This window comes from Mus caroli, chromosome 5 (genome assembly GCF_900094665.2).
Source record: "Mus caroli chromosome 5, CAROLI_EIJ_v1.1, whole genome shotgun sequence".
NCBI classification, from domain to species: Eukaryota; Metazoa; Chordata; class Mammalia; order Rodentia; family Muridae; genus Mus; species Mus caroli.
Window position 1 is genome coordinate 42,396,233 of NC_034574.1, and position 20,597 is coordinate 42,416,829.

Consider the following 20,597-nt stretch of genomic DNA (forward strand, 5'->3'; position numbering starts at 1 on the left):
TTTGCTTTCATTCGTTCACAGTGACCACTGAGTCCAAAACAACAGTTTAACGTAACCAGACTTGCTCTCTCTTATTTGGATTTATTTACTTTGAAAAGAGAGTCTAATTTCTTTTGGACTTGCAGTAACTATTGGCTAAATTCTTTAGCCATAGAAATCTATGAAGGAAGTACCTCCTCTCTAGATTTGTTTATTTGGAGAGGTGAATTTTTCCATCTGAAAGTGCATAAGATGTTTGCTGAAAAAATATCTAAGTCAGGACACTACTAACTATTGAAAGTGATACAAAACCCACCAAGCACTTCCAGGATCACCCAGCCAATACGAGCTGTGTTCTCAACTGCAGGTTCAAATCAGGTCATAGACGAGGCTGGTGCAAAGGCATTGCTGCACATGTCTCAAGTGCATTCACAAATAAACACAGAGATGCTGTTGGGGATAGACTTTGTCACTGTGAACACTGACCACACTGTGTGGGAATCAAATATGATTAAGCAGCCATGGATACTTTCTTTTAGAAAGCAAAAATTCAGAAACATTTTTTTGGTTTGTGTTTTTCATCCTATAAAACATCAAGGAACCTGCCTACCTCAAAATTCTCTGAAACCTTTCTGTGCTGAATTGTGATTCACCTTATTTCACAGGGTTTACCTATAGCACAACCCACATTAAGCACAAACCACCTTTGATGCACATTTCACAGGGAGGACAGCTATCAGTAACTCATGTATCTTCAAGATGCCACTCCCCTATACTCCTATATTAACAACTGAACTTCATTAAGTTTCGAAAATGGGGACCATCTAACTAGTTCACAGTCATATCTTGAAAGTCAATTAGCTATTTCTAATTTAGAAGACAAGTTTCAGAACGGAGGGCCCAAAAAAGAAGTAGATTGTTAAAGGGAACCCTTGGTAACTTGGTGTTCATAAATCACTTGTCACTTACTGACAGAAGTTAGAGCATTCATTGCCCTTATCACTAGTAAGCATGCTAAATATTTACATGGAAGACTTGACATTGATTTGACTTTGGTAACATGCTCTGATGCCTAAAACTGTAGTTTTTAATGCAGTATGTAACACAGGCCTTCCTTATATCAACACATAAGGAGAAAACATAACTACAATTTGTTCTTCGTATCAACAGACTGAACACCCAACCAACCATGGATCAGGAATAGATAAGGAAGCTTATCTCTGGACTAAATATGCATATGCACTTTTTTCTTGTTCATGTCCTCTACAGCATGGCAACCATTTGCTTTTAAACAGTGTTAAGGAGATTGAGTAATCAAGACCTGGTTTAAAGTGTATGCAACAGGGAGCTGGATAAGTGATTCAGTGATTAAAAGCTCCAACTACACTTGCTTACCAATCTGGGTTTAGTTCGCATGGCCCACATCATCTGACTCACAGTCACTTGAACTTGCTCCAAGAAATTCAATGTTCTCTTCTGGGCACTTTACTCACATCCACAAACCACACACAAACACACACACACACACACACACACACACACACACACACACACACACACTTTAAAAATAATAAAATAAAACTTTACAGTTTGCAATGAGATATGCCTAGGTTATAAGCAAGTACTAGTTCATTTTACATACTGAGAATAAAGAGGAGCTGCTGGAATGATCTCTCAGTGGTCCTAACGTTGACTGTGTTTTCCTCTAGTGAGAACAGATGAAATTCCACCCTTCTACATAGCTGAGATTCTGCCTTTAGTTTTAAAATTCGGCAAAGAGAAACAACCAGCTCTGTTTGTCTTAACTGTTCTCAGACATACCATTTGTGGGCTAACATATACAGTCCCTCTGTTACTGAACTCATCTTGATTTTCTCCGATCTTAATCATTTTTGCAAAATAAATTGTAGAGATGACTGACCTCAGATAATGTTCAAGGCATGTTTGACTCAACACAATCTCCAGCTGTTTAATTCTCTTGCTCCTTTAGGTCACCTGTGCCTTCTATACCTTCAGTAACATTTAAAATATATTTTCCCACAGTCAGCAGGCCAGCCAGTGCTAACCTTTCATGTTGTTTTCCCCACTGAGGTACATGATTGATGGGAATGGAGATTTCCAAAAATGTACATAAAAGAACCCCTTGCCCTTGCAGGGTATATTTTAAAGAATAAAATTCTGTGCCGTTTATCAGGTTAGCTGCATATTTCAACACCTTCTTTTGCTGATCTAATGCCTATATAATAAAATTAGTATAATCTCTCCAGACTTTTCTTTCACAAAATTGCAAGCACAAACTTTCAAAGAATGATGTGTTTTACTTTGCAGGTATGTACTCTGGGGATTTCCTCAGGAATCCAGCCACACTTCCTTCCTCACTACAACTTTACTTACAAATGTCATAGCTGATTAAGTTTAGCACTAGGATTCCAATTGAGTTATTTAGATCACTGACTTGTGTGTCATCTCCCTCGCATCAATATTAATGATATCAAAATAACTACTTTGGCTAGATTCAAGAAGAGCCTACATTGTCAGCCCCTCATCCTTCCCAGGCATCCCTGCATGCACAATTTTTAGAATATATTCCCAGAACACACATCCGTAAGCAAAAGGAGAACTGGGTCTAGGTGAACTAACAGTTGAGTGTCCACCAACACCATCTAAGAGTCCTTTTGTTCCCTTTGTGGTAGGCATTCCTAACTGGAATTCAAAGTTTGAGCTATTAGAAAATGTGGATAGTCTCTCATTCGGTTACTACTAATACTCTTCTGTAGAGCTCCATTTTGTGTAAAATAAATTAATAGTTTAAACAGTGAGTTTGAGTTAGAAATTTCCAGAAATACTGATCCTGGTTCAAAGTGACAAAATTATTATATCTTCTGAGTAGAAGATAGTCTATTGTCTTCATCATAGCTTTTAAAATGTTTCTTTCCTTTCCTTTGCTTCTGTCATATAACTAAATTAAATTTGGCCATTGCTGACTCTATGGCCTTGTGTGGCACCCTGGCATCCTTGACTCACTCCTTATGTCTCTCAGCTTCACTCTCTATCCTAATTCGAGGATCCTTCTCTATGTTCCCGGCCTTCACATGACATCTCTAAGTCTCTCTCATTCAGAATCCCAGTCTGTTCTTCCCCACAGCATCATCCTTTGAGAACACTAGAAACTTTTCTTGCTTAGATTCAAGCCAGAGACACTTTTAAGTATGGTTGTGGTATAAAGCATTAATATGTTCTCCTTAACCCTCTCCCTCATGGACAAATTCCACAAAAATAGGAGCAATTTTTCATGTGGTCACCATTATACCCCAAGCACGTTCATGGGGTTCCATACATAGTTGGCATTAAAACTATGGTGTGACAGAAATAAATGCAGTCCTCAACCCTCATCGAGCAAAGGTCTCTTTGCAACAGATGGAGACCATTACAGAAAAATCACAACCAATCTAAATGCAGAGTTGTGGAGCTAAGTCCTAGTGAATACATCTACAGAACATACCCAAATGAAACACTCAGGGAACATGTTGTGGAAGAGGGGCAGAAAGCTTATAAAAGTAGAGGATCAGAGCTGGAGAGATGGCTCAGCGGTTAAGAGCACTGACTGCTCTTCCAAAGGTCCTGAGTTCAATTCCCAGCAACCACATGGTGACTCACAACCATCTGTAATGAGATCTGACGCCCTCTTCTGGTGTGTCTGAGACAGCTACAGAGTACTTACATATAATAATAAATAAGTCTTTAAAAAAATGTAGAGGATCAGAGATTCTGAAGTGAGACTGTGACTCTTATTAACTTCAGAGGCTTAACTCATTAAGTGTCACCAACATAACTGCCTCAGCATGAGAACAAGGACAATAGCAATATACACTCCAAAGGGAATGAGGAAAAAACCCCAGAGGCCCCAACCCTAATCAAAGTACTGCAGAAAACCCAGGAATGCTGAGACCAGGAGAAATAATCTTCCCCAAGGAAGAGAACACCATTTGGTTATCTAATGCCAAGTGATCAGCCTTACACATAACATTCATACAGACTGAGCATATAGTTATATGCATATATTTACATGCACATAAATTTATGATTGTAAAAACAATTAATGGAAAAAGAGGCCATAAACTCAAAAGAGCAAAGAGAAGTATATGGCAGAGTTTGGAAAGAAAAAAGAGAAGAGAAAAATGATGTGATTGTATTGTAATCTCAAAAAGGGAAAAAAACATAATTTTCAAAAATGGAAGAGGGAAGAAGATGGTCAGGTTAAAAGTCTTAGCAGCTCCATTTTGAGACCTATAGGTCTTTAGAAAAATCTAAAGGCAAGAGTCTTTCTATGCAAAGAGCAAAACTGTTATCAGTCTGGAAGCAAAGTTAGAATTTCTATAAAAAGTAAAATCATTAAAGCAAATATTTAAGTAAAAACAAATAATAAAAATGTGGTGAGAGTTAAAAGTTAATAATTATTTTAAAAAGAACAACTGGTAGAATATGGTATAAATATTAAAGACTTTAGTAGATTGCAGTAAGAAATGTGACTAAAAAATATGACACGAGGAGAGAATTGAGAAGGACGATAAACAGATGTTGCCCGTTGTATTTGAAAAAGCAATAGTAATATCAGTTAAACAGATATATTTGAAATGAAGCAAGAGTCAAGGTTCGCTCAAGGTACTGTTTCCCAGGGGAGCCCTCAGTGTGTATTGAGGCTTCTGTGTCTTCCTTGTTTATTGGCGCTCTGAGCTCAAGCTGACATTTGTTTCCCACTGAAAGCCATAATGTTGTATTGTGTTGCTCAGTGTGGTGCTCTCTGTTACTTTCCTATCTACATCATCCATCTCTTCAGAGAAATTTTTCTTTTACAAAAAGGCTATTTTAGAGACACAGTTAAACTTTAAATCTTCAACTGTAAAACCCCCTTTATCAATGAAGAACAGGGGCCCAGAAAATTAAAACTAGTGCATTTCAAACAGACAATTCTTTGATATCACATATAGTTGCAAAACACTCTTCAAGGAGAAACACCAAACACACACACACACACACACACTTTTCACCAATAAGAATAGATTCCTCACAGAATCTCCCCATGTTGGCGTCATTTCTCACTCCAAATCAGACATTATAAACTCAACTTTTACTGTTCTGCCTAAGAAATGACCATCACAGTTTTTCAGCAAACCTGGGCATTCATGAAAGCATACTGGAGACATTATCTTGAAACAACACATGTAAATTAGAACTGTCCTGAGCAAGCCAGGATGACTGTTCATGTTAACACTGAAGCAAACTATGCAGGAAAAGTGTTTTCAGGGAGGTTTAGTAACCAATGGTTTGTAGTTATTTCTCAAGGGTGGGGCTTTGTAACATCCTACTCTCCTTGGTATCATTCTTCCCATGCTTCCCTGTAGCTCATACATAGTAATATACAATTTGTTTATTTCTAATCCATTATTTTTACCAATCAGACATACAGAGAGAAGGTGATCAAAGAAGTAGGTATGATTCCATAATAAAATAATAATAATAATAATAATAATAATAATAATACATCCATTTAAAACATGTAGTATGTGGTGTAATGTCTTTGGAAAGCTCTAGCATGAACAAATGTTGTCTTTGTGCCATCTTAGGTCTACATACAATGGATCATTAATTTCTCTTTGTTCTGCTAAGTAACAGTCATAGCACCAGCAATCATGGTTCACTCTATCTGTTTCAATATGCAAAAGCAACACAATCTGTGAACCCCTTCCTTCAAACACTGTTAAAAGCTGGTACATTAGGGAAATGAATTTGCTCATCTAATCAAAAGTGGGATCACAAATACTGTGAAACCACTATGTCCCATATATTACTTTACCATTGGAACTTTTAAGGACTCAAATGGAAAAGCAATGCAGATTTCCTGAGATTCACAAAGGCAAAGGTTTTCTGTGTTCATGTGTCTTGAAAGTTAGATGGGTACAGCCACTGACCCATCACTATAGCATATTTTTCTAAGCCAATCAAATGAGTTGACACATTTTCTCATGCCAAGTTAATAACATAAAGACGTGCTGATTGGTCAGTAGATTATAACCCAAGCTATATAGAATAGAATTAAGAATATGCCCACCTTGTTTCTCCTGTCATCTTGAAAATGATAATCTCAAAAGAGGGGCACTCATTGAGGTTACCTCAATCTTGTGACCATTAGAAAACAGAACTCAACCACCTTATTTTCTGTTGTTTTCCTTCTGAGAATAATTTGGATACATATACTTTAAAATGAAGTAAGACATCCTTCTCATGTCAGGAAGGCTGTACAATATTGCAGTAATAAGTCAGGAGTCTTTGCTTTCATAATCCCTGAAATACTTGCTCCTGTTCTTCCTGGAAACAGGGTGCTGTTATACCCATACAATTTCCAGATTTAATGTGCATGTTTAGTGCAGTGCCTGTCAAGGAGACTTTGTTTATTTCCCATCACAAACTCAGCTCCCAGGACTCACACTGCAAGATGCCATTTGCATTTTAAAAGTTTCTCTTCTCCCAAATGTAGCAGAATTAAACACAATTAGGAAATTTAAGAATGAGCCCAATGAAAACATTTATTTTCATGTTCCATCTGGGAAATTCTAAAGTACAAACTTAAGAGCCTAGCTACATTATTAGTGATGATTTAGTTATTACATGCAAAATTAAGAAGTATGTAAGTATTAAAAACTAACCTAATATGAATATAATGAGATAACCTGGAACTCTTGCCTTGACTATTGATTGCTCAGTAGATGGTGTTTGAGTTAGCACCTTATACATCACAGTCTAGGAAGAGGCAAACTCAAACACACCAGGATTTGTGTCCAGTCTGCTCATGTAGTGAAGGAATGAGTGGAAAAGTAATAATAATAATAATAATAATAATAATAATAATAAAAGTGTATCTTCAACAGCATATTCATGGCCTTACCATATAGTTATACTACTGATATAAGTAGGAAAGAGGAAATTGACAAGTTAAATGTGAGAGAGACTTATTAAAGCAAAGGAGACGTTAGCTCAAGCATGAGGAGTTAATTTGTAGGTTGATGAATGGACCACAGTGACAAGAGTCTAGGTAGACGGAGCTAGAATGGTGAGTTAAACAGTAATCACATGCACCCGGTGTTTTTGCAGCAGTTATTAGTGAGTGAAAGCCTTTTTATCTTCAAAGTAATCAGCCAATTTTATACCAGAGTCATGTAGTTAGCCATGTATGCTAACTTGTATGCAAACATGTATGCAAAAAAAAAATTATGTACAACTTCTGTAATGACTAACATTTTTAGGCTCCTTGTGTAACAATAAGGAATGCATATATGATATTAGGTGACTTTTCTCCTGTAAGTTGGGTGCTCACTCTAAAACCATAAAACCATTCCTGACGGATTTAGCAATCTGATCATCCAGCGTTTCCTGAGCCATTTCTCTTTCTTCATTTCTTAGCATATGGAATCTAGGGAGCAATTTCCCAGTAAGAAGGGAAGGTTCGAAATTTTGGGGTTTTTCCCTTGGCGATGAGACCCAGTCTGGGCGTTCTTTTCCAAGCTCAGCATTCCTCTCTGTTTGTATACTGAGAAACACTTGAAGGCAGATCTGCTCACTTTATCGCACTAACCCCAGCATCTCTAACAGCTGCACAGTGTTGACAAATTGTGGTTTCCCTGAATTCATAGGTCTGGCCAGGATTAAAATGAGTAAAGGAGGAATCCTGCCCTTCCTCCATATTTACAAAGCAAATTCATATTTATTGACAAGCCAAAGTGTATATAGAATTAATGCTTCTATTTATCTCAAATGGCTGCTCTCCTTTGATATGTGTCACAGATTCTTTGATCTAGACTATCATATACAGCCTGCACCCCCAGATGAGTTTCGCAACACAACGAATCAATTCCATCAAAGTCACTTAGGGTAGGAGTCCTTGAAATAATAAATATTAAATAAACTGTTTTAAAAGTACCTTATCATATACATATGGGGTTAAACTTTTCTGTCACGGGTTTATAAACACAGAAATTCTTATGGAAAGGAAATGAACAATACCTGCCTGAACTTATTTGAATAGTAATAACTTATGTGAAATAGTAATAGCATAAATCATTAGAAGATGTTTTCTTATGGATTATCAGAAATGCAGTTCTATATAGAGTACCTATTATCTGCATAGTTATGTTTGTAGTTCATTCACTGATTAGATTTTAATTCATTAGAGAGTGCTTAGAATCCACATTGTTATAGTCTCATTTTTCATTCACTGGTGAAATTTACAAGTCCTAGAGAAACTGTTCTGTTCTCTCTCTCTCTCTCTCTCTCTCTCTCTCTCTCTCTCTCTCGCTTCATATATGTGTGTGTATGATATATTTATTATTTATGTTTTATATATATATATATATATATATATATATATATATAAAGTATTCCTTGGTCTTTTTAGTGACACATAGAGAGAAATAAAAAGTTTTTCGCCAAGATTTATAAGACATTAGAGAATATGAAGATAATTTTTTCAAACATAAAACTACAGAAGAATATGCCAAACTAAAAGAAGCAAATACCAAATTATTCCATTTCAAATTACCTTGTTTATGTTAAGGTCAAAATAAGTCCAAATTCCATTATCTTGTCAAGTAGGTACTAAGCAGAAGTGTGGTGAGGGAGGTTCCAGACATAGAGATAAATCCGTTTCTGGGTATAGATAGACCCTGATCATTTTGAATCGGTTACTTTTGAATAGATTTTTTTGATGTTCATTTATTTTATGTTTGTATGTTATACTCCAGTTTAAAAATAATGTGTGATTAAATGTAAAACTTAGGAAGAATGAAAAACACTCAAAAGTCCTCTTCCTAACCAAGTAAATTCTAAAGGGTCTCACCTAAACCACATATCACTTTATCAGCATTACCTGAAGCCTTGAGCCTGTTTAGCAGTGAAGCCAGTACTGAACTTGGGCATGTCATCTTCTGCACCCATATCTCTTGTGGGGTGGGTCCTATTTTGCCTTGTTTTCAACCATGAGCTGTGATGCAGCCTGTTGGCTTATGCCTGCCCTCCCTGGTTGCAGAACTAACACTACTTGCCCTATTGCAGGTGAACTGTGTGAGGAAAAGCTGGACTTCTGTGCACAAGACCTGAATCCCTGCCAGCATGACTCCAAGTGCATCCTGACTCCAAAGGGATTCAAGTAAGTCCAAAGCCAGTTGGGGCTCACAGTGGAGCTGGGAATTGGGTTGGGGGGTTTCTTTGAGCAATGTGTCTCCTCCACCATCCTGAGTTTCACAGTTTTGCCAAAGATTAAAGGATGGGTCATATGTACTCTAGTGTTTGTGACAGTTTTGCAAATAGTTATGTGAACCATAGCCCTTAATTAGCAAGAAAAGTAAATAAATAAATAATACAGAGAAAGCTTCTGTTCACCACAATGTCTAGGAAGCCCTTTATGCAATGAAACAGCATTTGAATTAGCTTTTTGACATGCATTTAAAGGCCAATCCAATTAAGTTTCTAACACCCACCAGGTAAATGCGTTTTAAAACCGAGAAATTGGGTTTGATGTAACTGACAGTTCTGTGGTCTAGAACAGGCAGTTGACTATGGAGGCTGAGATACTGTGGCCAGGTTACACTGTTCAGCCCTGGGTTGTGAGTGCTGTCTTTCTGTAATCATTGATAAGGACCATTATTAACCTTGTTCGTGGGATCTAACACAACCCATTCACACTGCATAGAGAGCTCCCACAAGTGAGCTAACAGATTGATCAAAGTTATTTCCTCCCCACAATATTTCTAAAATATGCTGATACCAAATTAGATGAAACCTTTGTTACAACCTTGAAAAATATGAAAGATAGATCTACCAGCAGTTTTAGAGCTGGCAGTAACTTAACTCACCTAAATTCTATATTTTAAACACAAGGGAACTGTAGCCCAGAGAAGTCAGGTACCTGTGCTAAGGCTGCATATTAATTTACCAGTAGAGCTGAATCTAGACTTAATATTTGCAATTATGTGGTTCATGGAAACCATATTCCTATCAATATGCTTTCTAGTTTGTTATTACCAGGGTTGGCTTGGAATCAAGGTTAGACTGGATTCTAAGAGATGACACAGACATTCTCAGGAGTGAAACCATGGTTACGTAAGATAGCTGACAAAGACATCTTCTATTCTATCAGCCAGTGTTTGCAGCATCTCTAGTCACCGAAGTATGGGGATGGCACCACAGTACTTTATCACTATATGCCTCTCATACTTAATTTCCTCAGTGGACTAACCGGAGCCTCGCAGTACAACTCGAAGTTAAATTCACTCATGTCTGGGAAACATTGTATGAGCAAATGGAATTTGAACTGTATATCTAAGAGTTTGATTTTTCTTTTCTTATTTCTTTTTTTTTTTTAATTGAATTCTAAGAATTCAATTCAGCCTTGCGTTTGCTGGACAAAGGCCCTCACCCTCATCTGTGTCTCCAATCTTTTTACTTTTAGTTATATTTTTGAGAGGATGTTACCAAGTTGCTTGGGTAGCAAGCCTAGGCCCTGCAAGGATTTAGATAATTACTAAATAGGTTATCACATATTCAGAGCAGAGGGGTAATGTGTGCTCAGTGCTGACAGAGACCACTGTCTTTGAGTGGTTAGTGAAGTAAATATTAACAGAATTTTCTTCTCCCAATATTACCAGTAAATTTGTTTTAAAATTTAAATTTTAGAATACATGGATGTAGTTGTGGCACATCCTGGCTATGTGCACTACCTTACTGACAAACAAACAAACAAACAAATAAACAAAAATGGATGTGGTTCTGAGTCCATCTTTAGTTATATTTTCAATTCTAGCCAAAAATTGAATGTCTTATAATTTTTTTTTATTTTATACACAATGCTTCATTGCATTCTATTCTGCCCAACTCTGCACGAGAAAATTGCTTTAGTTCCCAATGGCTTTCATCTGCCCACAGTCGAAGTTGACATGTCAAATCTACATCCCTTATGTGGAGCAAACATCACCACTTTGCACAGAATTAACAAGGATGGTTTCCTGGGACACTGTATCTGATAAACAGGTTCCACAGGACTTTATGTAATTCTAAGACACATTATTAGTAAGACTTAATGGAAACAATGTTAAACAAGAGGAGCTTGTTTTAAACAAAAGACTGACTCTTAATTAAGTATTTTCTATTACTAGCAATTAGGTTGCATACTCTCTAGAGTGTGCCTTGTTGCAAGCTGCAAACTGGATGGACTGATTTGAAGGCCCTCTGCTTTCACCAGCCAGTAATTCACGAGCTCATTTTAGAGCTGTAGGTAGTTGAGCTGAAAACAGGTTAAGTCAGAGTGAGTGCTATTACTCCCATCTTATAAATAATTGCACACTGTGGGAAGCAAGGCTGCAGAAAGAAAATGATCTTGGAAACCAAACAAGAGGAAGCTCTACTGAGAAATGTTGTTTGGACAAGTTGTAATGTTACTTCAATTTCATTTTCTTATTAGTAAGTTGACAAAACTGGTTTGACTTTTCATGCTTTATCATACACTTCATAAATCTCCTGAATTGCTGTGAGATATTTTTAGAGCATGATACGCCATCAGCAGTATTTTCAAGAATACATCTTTCTTAGTTAGCATTTAGAGTACTAAACAGTGTGTGTGTGTGTGTGTGTGTGTGTATACTATTTATATAACTACATATTATTTACAACTATATATATGTGTGTGTGTGTGTGTATATATATATATATATATATATATATATATATATATATAATTCTATATCTCCTCCCTCACTCCTCATCAGATAGTAGAAATTAAGAGATTTGATAGGGTTTGTTGGTCATAGAAGAGGTGGGAAATATTTATTTAAATGCTCCTTCCTGCCTTAAAACAAGGGAAAGATATAATAATCACTCATGATGTAGCTGCTAGTTCTAAGGGGCTTAAAAATAGTAGTTGGGGAAAAGAGGGCATAAAATATCTCCTAGACAGCTACTGTGCTAAGTGTTTGGTTCTCTTATCTTTTACTTTGATTTCTTTTCTCAGATAAATAATTCAGAGTGTTTCAAAGCCCGTCTTCTTTTTAATGTTCAGCACTTCAGTGGCACTGCCCACATTAACATTGATGGAAGTTCCCTTGCAGGGCCCCGTCCATCTATTCCAGAATGTGTATGACCACTTAGGATCCATTTAGCTTCAGGCTTGCTGTGTACTTCTCTTTATTGTGATTTAGTATTAAAGCCAAGCAGCCTCAGTGCAAGCATACCTCTGAATGAGCTCACTTTGTTCCTAAAACATACCTGCAACATGCACAGCTCTCTTAGAAGCACTGTACCCCCATTTTTTGAGTATATCAGCTTGCCAGCAAATAATCTTATTTTGCATCTTTAGACAATACACTTGGCATTCAGAAATATCACATTCAATTCAATATTTTTAACTATTTTTATTCATTTAAATATATATTTTATTGAATACTGCTTAATTAGTAAAGAATACATATAAAAACCTTTCTAGAAAAATCTAGACTCATAGTTATGAAAATTGAAGCCGCTTTTTGATCATTTAGATACCTAAATAAATGTTAGTGACTTTACACATAGAATTTTACTCAATATTTAACATACCTGTAGAGCTATGTTAAAATCTTTTCCTGTTGCTGTGAAAAAAAAAAAGCCACTTGACAAAAACAACTTGAAGGCACAAGCATTTACTCTGTGCACAATCCAATGTATAGGTCACAATCCACTGTATAGTTCACCTTTACATTGGTTGGTGGTTAGGTAACAGGAGCATGAAGCAACATTACATCAATGACTGGAAAGCAGAGAGCAAGGCAAATACACACATGTGTTCAATCCCCCTCTTCATCTATACAGTCAGGTATCCCAGGCAGGGAATGGCACCACCCACCAGAAGTGGGCCTCCCTACTTTAACCTGTACAGTGCAGAAGATCCCTCATAAGCATGCCCAAAAACCAATCTCCCAAATGATCCCTGTCAAGCAGACAATATTAACCATCACAGTGAAGTGAAGAATATTTAATTAACTTGATTGTGGGCATTATTACCCAATGTGTACATATATTAAATATTATGTGGTAAGTATTGAAATATATAGCTAGAAAATAGAAATGTTGATTTGTTAGAGGAAAAAATAGACAACAATGAAGGCAGACTGGAATATGAATTCTATTTAACTGAAAAGTCAAAACTCAGTCGATAAAACCATGGTTTTCTGTCATGTATATATACATATATGTATACACACACATGAAATAGAAACTAACCCTTCTTTAAACACAAAAGAAACACATTCATGGATGCCTCATTATTTAAACTGAACAAATCATGACAAAAGAATGCTCTGAGGGAAGAGTGGAGGATAGACGGGGCTATCATAAGCGTTATCCCATCTGCGGCCATACCTGTGCAAGTTCCAGTGCCCCTATATCCGCACAAAACATCTGGAAGTATAGCCCGCATCCATGAAATGCCTGAAAGGTCAGATGCTGCCAATCCCCATATATGCTCTTTCCCCCTATACTTCTTAAATATTATAAAATGTAGCTAGCAAAGGAGGTTCAATAAGAGATGAGCAGTAATTAATAACAAAACTTTTATCAGGGTACCATAATGAAAATTATGCAGAGGTATCTCTTGGTCTCTATGTATTGTATTGTACTCTGTTTTTCTTTCCTATGATATGTGAGTTGATGCTGTGCCTACAGGATGTGATCAATAGGTATGGTGATATTGAGTATGGCTCCAACCTAAGGGTTTCCTGGACACACTTACTTCAGTGCTGTATAAGTGAATGTGATTATTAGCACCTTGCTTAGTTCCTGTTGGGGAGGTAGCAGAACCAGCATGAATAAGTAGATGATAAGTTTTCAGGGCTGGACAGAATAGACAGGATCTGATGTTACTCAGAAGGATTCACAACATAAAACCCATTGTTTTACTGTTGTTTGTATCTGAAATCTTAGCAAATAATTTACATCATGGGTCGCTGTCACTATGATTAACTGAGTACTACAATGGTCTATAAACCATTGCATGTGCTGGAAGACATTTCCCTAGAGGATAAGACAGGCCTGGTTTCCTTAATGCTACTGCTGGATTTGCCATGCTCAGCACCAGAGCACAGTTTTAAAGGGAACCTTGAGGAAATTGTTACCTAACAGCGTGGTGTAGTAACTCGGGGACAAGGGTCTAGTCAAATTCCCTAGATCCACTCCCCACAAGAGGCAGTTATAAGTACATGTCACTGGATAAAGTCTTGAGCGTTTCCCCAATAATATCTATACCTGTACAAGGGTGTGATGTGATCATCTGTATCAGAGCTGTACAGTAGTATAATAGAATGGTATTTTATGCATTTCTTAAAATGCATAATAGGATGGACAAGATGTTCAGAGTATAATCTCCATTACTCCAGCCCTCCACCAGCAACAGAATGCATACCCATTTTTCCTCTATACAACATGAATGAAGAAGCTAAAAAAAAATGCCCATAGAATTGACCTCAGAAATTTTGTACTTGATCTCATATCACAACCCTTCAAGTCAACCCAATTCTTCCATAATTATTAATTTAAAATCATAGCATCCAATATAGTCAATTTCACTTCCTTGCATTATATTCTTTTCTAATATTATATTGTCTGTGACAAAATAAAACTCTTACTATTTTCAAAAATATACTTAATATTCCTTGTAAATTTGTCAGCCGTGGTAGCACATGACTGCAGTCCCAGCATGTTTAAAATCCCCTTCGTAAATTTACATATAAGACTGTCATCATCCAAATAGACAAAGGGATTGAAAAGAACAGAAAATAATGACACTGGGCAACACAAGGAGAGAAAGAGAAGAAAAGACCGAGTGTGAAGAAGTGAGGAAGACACCCTCGTACAGTGAGTCCCTTGTATCAGGATTTAGGATCATTAAGGAGTTAATCATTCTGACTTCACCTAAGTAAGCCATGCCTTACAGTGCAGCCTGTCCAGTGTGCAGTGCACTGTGCAGTGCACTGTGCAGACATCTATTAATCAGAGGGACAAGACTGTTGTAAATAAGTTTTCATATTGGGATGGTGCTGTTTTATCCAGATGAAAAGGCATGGCTCTTCATGATCTGTTGGCTCAGTCAAGTTTGAAACTTTTATCTCCTTGTTTAAACAGGTGTGACTGCACTCCAGGGTACATTGGTGAGCACTGTGACATTGACTTTGATGACTGCCAAGATAACAAGTGTAAAAACGGTGCTCACTGCACAGATGCCGTGAACGGATACACGTGTGTCTGTCCTGAGGGCTACAGGTGAGAACATGAGAACACGTTTGTGTGTAGGGAGGTATCTCTAGGACTCTGGCACATCTGGTCTCACCTAATGTTTCTTTGTATTTGTCAGTGGCTTGTTCTGTGAGTTTTCTCCACCCATGGTCCTCCCTCGCACCAGCCCCTGTGATAATTTTGATTGCCAGAATGGAGCCCAGTGTATCATCAGGATAAATGAACCAATATGCCAGTGTTTGCCTGGCTACCTGGGAGAGAAGTGTGAGAAATTGGTCAGTGTGAATTTTGTAAACAAAGAGTCCTATCTTCAGATTCCTTCAGCCAAGGTTCGGCCTCAGACAAACATCACACTTCAGGTGAGAGATCTACCCCCTCCCACCACGAGCTGAAGAAAAACTCCTGTGGGTGAAAAGCAGATGTTTTCCTTTCAATATTTATGTTTTTAAAATAAGATAAGAGCCAATATGTTAATTCATTAAAGGGGAGGGAGCTGGGCACCAAAGTTGCCACTTCATTTGACACTTTAAGTGAAGGTGTTTTGCCCATTAATGTTTATGGCCCTGGCATTTCTTCTCTGCACACTGGAAAGGCTTTTCTTTAAAACCTGCAGCAGAGAGGCACACAGCGGAGACACCACTCTTTAACTTGGCTCTCTATCATCTGTAACTCTTCACCCAAAGCCTTGAGAAAGAGCCATGGAATTAACAAACATTTTGATGTCTTACCACAAAGACAATTACCACTAAGCAAGCCATTCATGCCCCTGAGGTGTGAATTGTAGGAGATTGGGCATGATTAATGTAGAGTATTTGGACAAATTGGGGTTACATACTTGTTTTATCTAGTAAACAAAACTCTTTACTATATTTTAAATTTCAGTGGCTTTAACCCACTTCTTATAGACTTCCCTCCTTGTACTTTTTTTACCCTGACACTGACAATACAGGCATGGCTTCTAAAATTATGGGGCAAGAATGCTGGGATAAAGCCAGGTTCCCTTTAAGAATCTCTCTCTACACCATCCACTTTCTTATGCTTGCCACATTGAATAATGTAAAGTGCACTGGTATTAGGACTTTTAAATTCTAACTTTCACTTAAGTCCCTTAATATCCCCCCCAAAAGAAAGAAAAATTAATACAAAAGCAGATATTTCCTATTTCTCTCTGCACATACCATGGGTGTAAATAATTTTGTACCGATTATCCTTAATATAGTCACATTTAGTGTGTGCTAAGGATCAAGCTTAGAGTAGGAGAAAAAATACAGATACACAAAATTTTCCAGTAAAGACAATTCTGACATGACATCTAACAGATTTACTTAGATATTTGTTACTGGTTTTCTTATTTATGGATTTATTTACAACAGAACCATTATCAAATTGCCTTTAAGCACAGTTTCAACGAACATTCTTTTTCTTATACCCAGAAGACAAACCATAAAGAACTGCCCCCCGCCCCGCTCCCAATTCACTTAGCAGCCTATTTCTTTGAATTAATACAATGAATACGTTTGGTTGACTGTGCATCCTAACATCAGGGCTACCTCCTACTAGATTGCCACAGATGAAGACAGCGGCATCCTCTTGTATAAAGGTGACAAAGACCACATTGCCGTGGAACTCTATCGAGGGCGAGTTCGAGCCAGCTATGACACCGGCTCTCATCCGGCTTCTGCCATTTACAGGTGAAGATCTCTCAATTACTGGTAAAGGTGAAAAAAACTTATTCAATGAAGAACTGTTTCTCTTCGACAATTGTATAGTGGAAAAGGATGGGGACATTTTGGTGATAGAAGGTTGCTTAGTTATTTATGAAAGGCTAAAGCAGGATAGCTGAGACCAAGTAATATAAAGATCAGAGATTTATGTTCTATATTTTTTAAACTAGAAAATCTAGGATTAGAACATTCACACCTTGCAAAGAAGTTCTTCTTTTTAGAAGTATCATTATATGGTTGAAGGAAAGGGAGGAAGGAACACATGCTAGAGATAAGGGGATGAAGGGGGCCACTCTTCCTTCATTGGGGACCCACTCATGCTACCTAACCCTCACCCCAAAGAGCCAGGCAATTCCTGTGAGGGCAGAGCCCTCATGGCCTGATTACCTTGTAGCTTCCCTACTCCCTACCTTTCAATATTGTTTCCTTGGAGGTTATATATTTTATTAATGAATTTAATGGTATGGTCAAGCTATTGCAGTCAGCTTTATAATACCCTTAGTACCAATAACCCCCGATCATGCAGCAGACATTACTTACATGCATCATTTTCCCAGGCATGTTAGCTTAAATGAATTAAGCAAGTCAACTGTAGGGAAAGACTATGTTCTCACTCTTTCACTGCTTAAAAAGCCCCACATTGTTAAGTATATGTTCCTCCATGACAAATAGTCTTGGTGTAGGCAATGCAATACAAAGGTTGCAATGGAGGAAAGTAAAATAAGTCTCTTTCTCTCCTTGGATGCTTCCAAATAGAGATACGGTTCACAGTTTATTGTTCATTTGCTTACTCAGTGTGAATTTTTGTCTTCTTCACATACTGATTCATATTTATGTTGATGTTATTGTTTCAAGACGGGATCTTTCTGTTTAGTCCTATCTGTCTTGAAGCTCACTCTGTAGGCCAGGCTGGGTTCCAATTCAGAGATCCACCAGCCTCTGTGCCCTGTGTGCTGATGCCACCATGCCCAACTTGATTCACATTTATAATATAATGCCATTTTTGTGAACAAAACACATCTACAGGCTACACGCACTTGGCCACACGTGATTAGATGTTGATTATGATATATAAAGTATCGAAAGTGGTCTCAATCTTATGGGTGTTGTATGTGAATATGGAAGTGTGTTTCAAAGCCTTCATAGCTCATTGGCTCCTTAAATCAGTTCAGGGAATGTAGATGCCAGTTGCAACCATGAGTAGAATTTGCTCAGTCCTTCTGGTGGTGAGCTAGGCCACTTGGGTCTATTTAGAGCATGAAAACAGACATATAATTATTGCTTTTCAAGTGGAATACAATGGCTATTTCATCTCCAATTGTTGATGAGTTACAGCCAACATTTTGTATCATTAGGCTTTAAAGCATATAGTGTTTCAGCCCATAAAAAGATTTCATAAATTTGCGGTCCATTTTGTTTTACTTTTTTGTTTTTTGTGCTTTTGATGACAATGGTGCACTAAAGAACCATTCCAAACCATAATAAAGATTCTTGGGTTGGCATATTAATGCTAACATTCACATAAAATATGTCAAAATATTTCTAGATAAGCTGGAAGAACCCACATGATTTTTCCCAAATGAAGACCTACTGGAAAGGGCTTTTTATGTTTGATTCTATGTTCAATGCCATTTTTTTAACCTCAATGAAAAATAGAACATGTCCTGTGACAGTTATAAAAATAAAATGATGTTGCACACTCTCCATTTCAAACGAAAAGCTCATGTTTCTATTACAACATTATGTAATAGAGACATGTTACTTGGTCTTGACAACAGGTTCTATTTAATTCTTGTATTTCAAGTTAAAACATGCAATTTTGGCAAGCTATTACAGTATTTCATAGTTTAAAAAGACAGGTACCAATTAAGCTAATGTTCGTGTATTATAATATATTAAATTATAATACTTGAATATTAAGAAAATTATTAATATTCTAAAGACCTAAAGGTAAAAAGTCAGGAAAGAAAAAAAAATGAGAAAATCTTAGCAAGAAATTGAGAGATTATCAAGGTATAATATTCAATTTAAAAAAAGGGGGGAGGTCAGATGTGGTGGCACAGGCCTTTAATCCCAGCATTTGGGGTGTAGAGGCAGGAGGATCTCTGTGCATTCAAGGCCAGCCTGATCTACATATGGAGTTCCGGGACAGTCAAGGCTGCATAAGAGAGAGGCCCTGACTCTAAAAAAATTAAAAATTGAAGCATGAATGATGTCATAAAAGAGTTAAGAAAGAGATATTTGTGTTCCAGGCATTTACATAAAGTAAATATGGACATAAAAAGAGAGGTTGGGTGGAAGGAGGATTCCTGTCCAAATTCCACGGCACATTATTTTGAGTCGTGAACCATTTGGATGTCATCAGCTCTCGTAGCATGCTGAAGTGATAGGAAAATGTGCTCCAAAAATTGCGTCTTCGGCACCTTTCATCACCTGTCCAGTCTAAGCATGCAGACAATAAATAATAGTGCTGTCTTGTGAGATTGTGCTGAGAAGTAACAAAGAAGCAAAATATCCAGACAATTACTAAGAATCAGTAAATAATAATAGCTACTGGCATCATAGATTCACACTTTCCCAAACTGACTTTTAGAAAGAAAACGTTACTTCAGTACAAAGATGTTTCCCTCGCGTTCTTTATTCACAGGCTGGTTTCTTGGCACCCGGGGTAGGGAGGGTTGATTTTTAATTGTGTTGCCTTCCACATTCACTTTGCACTCCAGTTTTCTGGCTTATCTTCAAAGAACAGAAAATGGCATAGGCTTCGTGGTTGTTCCTTCCTTTCTAGAAGTTAGGAGTGAAAGGTGCTCTTTCTGCAGTACTTACGTAAAAATCCATCAGTAGCACCGTTCCAATCAGCTCCTGCGTGGTACTTACAAAATATTTAGTTAAATTGAATTTTCAGATCGTATTGCTATTCAACTCTATATAACAGTATGAAAAGTACACACTGCCGCTTTAAAGGATATAATTAAAATATCCTTATTTTAGATAACTGTTCTTGTTTGGTTTGGTTTCCTTGCCATAATTTATGGATTATAAATTTTATGCTTCTGAGGGACATTTTCTACATTATGTATTGCTTAATGCTCTGAGGAAATTGCATTTGGAAATTAAATTTTTACATCAAGTCCACTTTATCATTTGATTGATTTCTTCTCAATTTGGATTAAAATGGGTTTTACTTTTATTAGAGAAAAACAATCACATATAGAAGTATTGTCCCTGTAGGATTATTTGTTAGTTTTAAAATTTCACTTATTCACTTAAATTCATTTAAAATTCACTTAAAAATTACATATCAGTTATTGTGACAGATGAATTAGCAGAAGCAGAAGGACTTCATAGGTCAGACCTAGATTGATAAGGTTCACTTCAACGTTTTCTTTTTTCTGATCTGGATGAATAGAATATTGTTTGTAGTAAAAAAATGCCATTTTTTTCTAGATGGAACAAAGGTCATTTTGCTAGGAAAATAGCAATTTTTTTAAGTTCATCAACTACTATTTATAAATTATGAGAGCTAGACATAGCTCAGTGAATAGGAACACTGATGGTCCCGCCAGAAGGCTGCCTGCACCCACACTA

At 37.1% G+C, this 20,597-nt stretch overlaps 1 protein-coding gene across 4 annotated transcripts in view; it reads left to right on the forward strand.

Annotated features, from left to right (window-relative positions):
• Slit2 (slit guidance ligand 2) overlaps positions 1 to 20,597 on the forward strand; it is a 325,678-nt gene that overhangs the window by 285,070 nt on the left and 20,011 nt on the right. For all 4 annotated transcript variants that reach the window (XM_021161790.2, XM_021161792.2, XM_021161791.2 and 1 more), the window contains 4 exons: positions 9,085 to 9,178; positions 15,175 to 15,312; positions 15,404 to 15,644; positions 16,846 to 16,976. In XM_021161790.2, the coding sequence (XP_021017449.1) occupies positions 9,085 to 9,178; positions 15,175 to 15,312; positions 15,404 to 15,644; positions 16,846 to 16,976 (604 nt within the window). The remainder of the gene's footprint in view (positions 1 to 9,084; positions 9,179 to 15,174; positions 15,313 to 15,403; positions 15,645 to 16,845; positions 16,977 to 20,597) is intronic.